This window comes from Monopterus albus, unplaced genomic scaffold (assembly GCF_001952655.1).
Source record: "Monopterus albus unplaced genomic scaffold, M_albus_1.0 scaffold8.1, whole genome shotgun sequence".
NCBI lineage: Eukaryota > Metazoa > Chordata > Actinopteri > Synbranchiformes > Synbranchidae > Monopterus > Monopterus albus.
The window spans coordinates 99,467-105,874 of NW_018127888.1; the positions used below are offsets into that span (position 1 = coordinate 99,467).

At 41.2% G+C, this 6,408-nt stretch overlaps 3 protein-coding genes across 9 annotated transcripts in view; 1 reads left to right on the top strand and 2 right to left on the bottom strand.

Moving 5' to 3' along the window:
- Positions 1-8: 8 nt before the first annotated feature.
- On the bottom strand, positions 9-2,070 carry LOC109952351 (uncharacterized). 4 transcript variants are annotated; one of them, XM_020587411.1, is made up of 5 exons: positions 1,951-2,070; positions 1,187-1,511; positions 919-1,065; positions 712-743; positions 9-580 (listed from the first exon to the last, which is right to left on the bottom strand). In XM_020587411.1, exons 1-5 carry the CDS (start codon positions 1,996-1,998, stop codon positions 482-484), a joined length of 651 nt encoding a protein of 216 aa, XP_020443067.1. In that variant the 5' UTR covers positions 1,999-2,070; the 3' UTR covers positions 9-481. The 4 variants fall into 4 exon arrangements, 3 of the variants coding, with proteins under 3 accessions (XP_020443067.1, XP_020443046.1, XP_020443058.1); XR_002273741.1 differs by having other exon boundaries at positions 516-580; positions 712-1,065; XM_020587390.1 differs by having other exon boundaries at positions 519-743.
- Positions 2,071-2,933: 863 nt separating this feature from the next.
- The window catches only part of blmh (bleomycin hydrolase), a 26,757-nt gene continuing 23,282 nt past the window's right edge, over positions 2,934-6,408 (top strand). Inside the window, exon 1 of one of the 2 annotated variants that reach the window (XM_020587183.1) lies at positions 2,934-3,073. In XM_020587183.1, the coding sequence (XP_020442839.1) occupies positions 3,064-3,073 (10 nt within the window). In that variant the 5' untranslated portion in view covers positions 2,934-3,063. The remainder of the gene's footprint in view (positions 3,074-6,408) is intronic. The other variant, XM_020587191.1, reaches the window with a different exon arrangement.
- LOC109952228 (uncharacterized) lies at positions 3,488-5,506 on the bottom strand. Of its 3 annotated transcripts, XM_020587215.1 has the most exons (5): positions 5,387-5,506; positions 4,623-4,947; positions 4,355-4,501; positions 4,148-4,179; positions 3,488-4,016 (listed from the first exon to the last, which is right to left on the bottom strand). In XM_020587215.1, the coding sequence occupies exons 1-5, from the start codon at positions 5,432-5,434 to the stop codon at positions 3,918-3,920; spliced, it is 651 nt and encodes a 216-aa protein (XP_020442871.1). In that variant the 5' UTR covers positions 5,435-5,506; the 3' UTR covers positions 3,488-3,917. The 3 variants fall into 3 exon arrangements, 2 of the variants coding, with proteins under 2 accessions (XP_020442871.1, XP_020442861.1); XR_002273728.1 differs by having other exon boundaries at positions 4,148-4,501; XM_020587205.1 differs by having other exon boundaries at positions 3,488-4,179.

Consider the following 6,408-nt stretch of genomic DNA (forward strand, 5'->3'; position numbering starts at 1 on the left):
CGGTAGAAAATGAATGAATGAATGAATATTTAAAAATGCAACACATTTAAATTGGTGAGACTATGCTTTCTTGTCTTCAGTCACATTTCAAAAATAATCAAAGCATTAACAATGGTGAAAATGTAGCACAAAGCTGAGTCTTTTCTCTGCAGAAGCTCCTGGTTGTTCAGGTGGTACAGTAGATACATGCTGCGGTACCTCATCTGCTCCTCTTGCTGTCTGCCGTCTGCTGTGCTACATGCATATGAATGATTTTTGGTACATCTTTCTTCCTGACAGTTAAAACAGTCACTGCTTCTGCAGAGAGTAACCAGGACAGTCTACAGACATGAATCGACAAGAGTTAGCTGCTTGGAAGCTTCACAAGTCCATTGCTTATGTTTCCTGAAGCTGACAATGATCAACCAGTATCCCATAAAATGTAAACACATAATTGATCCTCAGCAGACAACTTTTCACCTCCATACTGCCTTGACTGCAGTCAAGAAAATCTGACCGATGAGTACACTGTGGACTGGACTGGTTCTCTGGTGGCTCCCTGTTGCCTCCGTGCATCGTGGGAAATGTCTGCATACACCAACTGTAAATTGATTCATAAAAAAATGGTCACATGCACCAACTGAAAGGTATATTCGAGACTAGCTGTGTGAAAAAAATAACATTCAGAGCACTGTAACAAACATCCTGTCTCGAAACAAGACATTCACCTACCTCAGTCTCAGGCTGCTGGGGGTGGGGGGGAGCTGTGAGATGCAAAACAGTTTTAACAATATCACAGTAACATTCATGTCAGTGTTACAATCTGTATATAAAAGTAAGAACAGAAAATGCCTATGTGAGAAGAGGTGTTTTGTCCCTGTGGTACAGAGCCTTGAGGTGGAGTCCGCGGAGCCAGATGTGGTTGGTCTCTATACCCACCTATATATCTGGAACATGTCCTGGGAAGTGGCTGAGGCTTGACCTCTGAACTCAGACAACGAACCAATCCCAGAATGATGGGAAGACAAACAAAAGCACCAGCACAGACCAAACCCCTATGCAACAAATTCCTCCCAGAGGGGGCAGCTAGGGTAGGACGCAGAAGAACAAAAGCAATTTTACTCATTAGTTAAAATGCATATGCATACATGCCTGTACACACAGGATAATGCATATTTAGTCAACATATTTTTTTGATTCTACGAACCTTTCACATACATCCAGTGTCCCAAATCAGTGTTGCCTTGACTCCATGTAACGGTACACCTATAGGAACCTTCATCCAATTGGCTGACTGTCAGGAAATGCAAAAGCAGGCGCGTTTCGTTTGCAGAGACTGTCACATTAGTCAAATTATGACGATCAGAGTTTTCAACAGTCTTTTCCTCAGTTGAATTTTTCCATATCCAGTTCCCTGTCCAGGTGTCCCCACAGTGCTGGACCACACAGGACAGAGATAGAGTGCCCCCTTGTGGTGCATAAAAAGTGGCACGTCTGGCCTGAATACTCTGGCTGCATTCTTCAGCAGAGACCTGGAAAAGGGAAGTCTCGTTTTGGTCATTATAGTGCAACAAGGATAGACATTGAATGTTGTCCTTTTGTATGAGGGAGACTTTCCTTTCAAATTTTCTTCACAGTATGAGACTATTAAGACCAGTATTCAGTTATTCCATGTCACAGATAGTAATGAACCCCATCGAATTGAATAGGAAAGTGTGTCCAAACCTTTGACTGATAGTGTGTATACATCTCAGTACATGAAACATATCAACAACATTTTAAAATATCTTACAGTATGTGACTTACTTTCACCGCATCCTCTTCAATAAAGCTGCATCTGACATAAGTCTGTGTAGTCTTTCTCAAATGTAATATAATTTGTGTGTACGTGGGTGGGGATTTCCTTTGTATATAATAATCATTAATTTGAATAGGATTTCAGATTTGCAACAATTAAAACATGTTACTTACCAGTAAGAAGAATGTGCAGCTAATAGCAGTGAAGAGAGAGTCACACATGTCTGACAGCGATGGTGCTGTTTAAGGTTCATCACAGGTTGGTTTTACTTCCTCTGATCTACATGCCCTGGTTTCTTTGCAAAAACTCAGTGCTGTGTGAAATCGTAGTCTGTTATTTGGAATCTAGTGGCTCACTCTCTCACTTTCATTTCCTATTTTCAACAATCTGACAGACTTCCCTTCGTCCAGAGCGAAGTAGAGGTAGAGGAAGGAAATTATCCATTAATCAATCCCCTCCCCCCTCCCCTCCACACACACACACGAGGCTCACATACTAAATTACAGGAAAGTAATGACTTCATAGTGGGAATATGAACTTTGCAATAGGAAAGGGGCCAATTGTAATGAACCACAATATATAGAAACAAAAACTGAGCAATACTGATGTATATACATTAAATTCCTGTCAGCTGGTTGATCTGTGATGTATAGTGACCCCGATGAAGGTCACATATGGCTCTCACAGTAATGTTTATTTTTTAAGTGTTTGAGTTTTATCCTCAGCTTGCTGCGTTCCAACAGCTTTTGCATTGTGTGTAATGGGTTAGATGTTATAACAGCACATAGGCTGAGAAAGATATGTTCCTTCAAAATAAAAGAACCTTCTCTACATTTTTGACATTGTTACACCACAACTTTGGATTACTGATAAATAATAACTGTGCATTTTGTAAGCAGTTACTCTAAGTTTGACTTTGACCTTTTATGTTTGTGTTTGTAATGTTGCTCCAGCATTGGTGATGTGTTGAAATAACACAAGAAGTAGGAATAGTGCAAGCAAAAATAAAACCTCTGGAAAGTCCTGTTAATTGGATAGATGATTTTCTTTTATTTTTTCATTTTCACCCTATTTGCTTCTGGGCTCATGTGTGGTGAGATGGGTGGGAAAGGGGGCGGGGGTCCTTTTATAGTACAGATAGCAAACCCCGCCCAGTGGACACGTCAAAGACCGACCGCCAGTCCATGGACGAATGATCTCACTGGCTGACTGTCGGTGAATGAGATAAACAAAGAGGCAGTGATTATTCAGACAAACAGACAACGCTTCCCAAGATCCACAGGAAGATGGAAACTGGTAGGTTGAGTGCCACTTTCTCTTGTTTCAGTCATGGTGGTTTGGTCGCCGGCAGCGTGCATTTGACAGCTACAGGATGACAACTGAGGGAGCTAACAAGCTAAATTAGCAGTCATTGTATTAGCCCATCCTGCTAGCATGACTTTGCCGTCGTTTTCTTTCTAGCTTTCTAACTAGGTTGACAGTTCATGGCCATAGATTACCAGTAAGGTACGGAAACCCAGACTGTACTACCTGAATGTGAATAGACAGAGACAGTCAACACATTTGAAATGATGGGCTAAACTCTTTTGTCAGCTTCATAAAATGGGGATGTTAGCATGTGTAGGTAGCTAGTCAGTGGAGTTGGCAATGCCAGAAGCTGTCAAACCTCATGATTCTCATTTGCTCTGACAAAAATGCAACACATTTAAATTGGTGAGACTATGCTTTCTTGTCTTCAGTCACATTTCAAAAATAATCAAAGCATTAACAATGGTGAAAATGTAGCACAAAGCTGAGTCTTTTCTCTGCAGAAGCTCCTGGTTGTTCAGGTGGTACAGTAGATACATGCTGCGGTACCTCATCTGCTCCTCTTGCTGTCTGCCGTCTGCTGTGCTACATGCATATGAATGATTTTTGGTACATCTTTCTTCCTGACAGTTAAAACAGTCACTGCTTCTGCAGAGAGTAACCAGGACAGTCTACAGACATGAATCGACAAGAGTTAGCTGCTTGGAAGCTTCACAAGTCCATTGCTTATGTTTCCTGAAGCTGACAATGATCAACCAGTATCCCATAAAATGTAAACACATAATTGATCCTCAGCAGACAACTTTTCACCTCCATACTGCCTTGACTGCAGTCAAGAAAATCTGACCGATGAGTACACTGTGGACTGGACTGGTTCTCTGGTGGCTCCCTGTTGCCTCCGTGCATCGTGGGAAATGTCTGCATACACCAACTGTAAATTGATTCATAAAAAAATGGTCACATGCACCAACTGAAAGGTATATTCGAGACTAGCTGTGTGAAAAAAATAACATTCAGAGCACTGTAACAAACATCCTGTCTCGAAACAAGACATTCACCTACCTCAGTCTCAGGCTGCTGGGGGTGGGGGGGAGCTGTGAGATGCAAAACAGTTTTAACAATATCACAGTAACATTCATGTCAGTGTTACAATCTGTATATAAAAGTAAGAACAGAAAATGCCTATGTGAGAAGAGGTGTTTTGTCCCTGTGGTACAGAGCCTTGAGGTGGAGTCCGCGGAGCCAGATGTGGTTGGTCTCTATACCCACCTATATATCTGGAACATGTCCTGGGAAGTGGCTGAGGCTTGACCTCTGAACTCAGACAACGAACCAATCCCAGAATGATGGGAAGACAAACAAAAGCACCAGCACAGACCAAACCCCTATGCAACAAATTCCTCCCAGAGGGGGCAGCTAGGGTAGGACGCAGAAGAACAAAAGCAATTTTACTCATTAGTTAAAATGCATATGCATACATGCCTGTACACACAGGATAATGCATATTTAGTCAACATATTTTTTTGATTCTACGAACCTTTCACATACATCCAGTGTCCCAAATCAGTGTTGCCTTGACTCCATGTAACGGTACACCTATAGGAACCTTCATCCAATTGGCTGACTGTCAGGAAATGCAAAAGCAGGCGCGTTTCGTTTGCAGAGACTGTCACATTAGTCAAATTATGACGATCAGAGTTTTCAACAGTCTTTTCCTCAGTTGAATTTTTCCATATCCAGTTCCCTGTCCAGGTGTCCCCACAGTGCTGGACCACACAGGACAGAGATAGAGTGCCCCCTTGTGGTGCATAAAAAGTGGCACGTCTGGCCTGAATACTCTGGCTGCATTCTTCAGCAGAGACCTGGAAAAGGGAAGTCTCGTTTTGGTCATTATAGTGCAACAAGGATAGACATTGAATGTTGTCCTTTTGTATGAGGGAGACTTTCCTTTCAAATTTTCTTCACAGTATGAGACTATTAAGACCAGTATTCAGTTATTCCATGTCACAGATAGTAATGAACCCCATCGAATTGAATAGGAAAGTGTGTCCAAACCTTTGACTGATAGTGTGTATACATCTCAGTACATGAAACATATCAACAACATTTTAAAATATCTTACAGTATGTGACTTACTTTCACCGCATCCTCTTCAATAAAGCTGCATCTGACATAAGTCTGTGTAGTCTTTCTCAAATGTAATATAATTTGTGTGTACGTGGGTGGGGATTTCCTTTGTATATAATAATCATTAATTTGAATAGGATTTCAGATTTGCAACAATTAAAACATGTTACTTACCAGTAAGAAGAATGTGCAGCTAATAGCAGTGAAGAGAGAGTCACACATGTCTGACAGCGATGGTGCTGTTTAAGGTTCATCACAGGTTGGTTTTACTTCCTCTGATCTACATGCCCTGGTTTCTTTGCAAAAACTCAGTGCTGTGTGAAATCGTAGTCTGTTATTTGGAATCTAGTGGCTCACTCTCTCACTTTCATTTCCTATTTTCAACAATCTGACAGACTTCCCTTCGTCCAGAGCGAAGTAGAGGTAGAGGAAGGAAATTATCCATTAATCAATCCCCTCCCCCCTCCCCTCCACACACACACACGAGGCTCACATACTAAATTACAGGAAAGTAATGACTTCATAGTGGGAATATGAACTTTGCAATAGGAAAGGGGCCAATTGTAATGAACCACAATATATAGAAACAAAAACTGAGCAATACTGATGTATATACATTAAATTCCTGTCAGCTGGTTGATCTGTGATGTATAGTGACCCCGATGAAGGTCACATATGGCTCTCACAGTAATGTTTATTTTTTAAGTGTTTGAGTTTTATCCTCAGCTTGCTGCGTTCCAACAGCTTTTGCATTGTGTGTAATGGGTTAGATGTTATAACAGCACATAGGCTGAGAAAGATATGTTCCTTCAAAATAAAAGAACCTTCTCTACATTTTTGACATTGTTACACCACAACTTTGGATTACTGATAAATAATAACTGTGCATTTTGTAAGCAGTTACTCTAAGTTTGACTTTGACCTTTTATGTTTGTGTTTGTAATGTTGCTCCAGCATTGGTGATGTGTTGAAATAACACAAGAAGTAGGAATAGTGCAAGCAAAAATAAAACCTCTGGAAAGTCCTGTTAATTGGATAGATGATTTTCTTTTATTTTTTCATTTTCACCCTATTTGCTTCTGGGCTCATGTGTGGTGAGATGGGTGGGAAAGGGGGCGGGGGTCCTTTTATAGTACAGATAGCAAACCCCGCCCAGTGGACACGTCAAAGACCGACCGCCAGCCCATGGACGACTG

Coding starts and splice junctions, on each gene's coding strand:
- LOC109952351 (XM_020587390.1), bottom strand. CDS start 1,998: ATGTGTGACTCTCTCTTCACTGCTATTAGCTGCACATTCTTCTTACTG. Junction 1,512..1,950: donor GCTGCACATTCTTCTTACTG/GTAAGTAACATG, acceptor TCCCTTTTCCAG/GTCTCTGCTGAAGAATGCAG. Junction 744..918: donor GACATGTTCCAGATATATAG/GTGGGTATAGAG, acceptor TGCATCTCACAG/CTCCCCCCCACCCCCAGCAG.
- LOC109952228 (XM_020587205.1), bottom strand. CDS start 5,434: ATGTGTGACTCTCTCTTCACTGCTATTAGCTGCACATTCTTCTTACTG. Junction 4,502..4,622: donor ACACTGGATGTATGTGAAAG/GTTCGTAGAATC, acceptor GTCCTACCCTAG/CTGCCCCCTCTGGGAGGAAT. Junction 4,180..4,354: donor GACATGTTCCAGATATATAG/GTGGGTATAGAG, acceptor TGCATCTCACAG/CTCCCCCCCACCCCCAGCAG.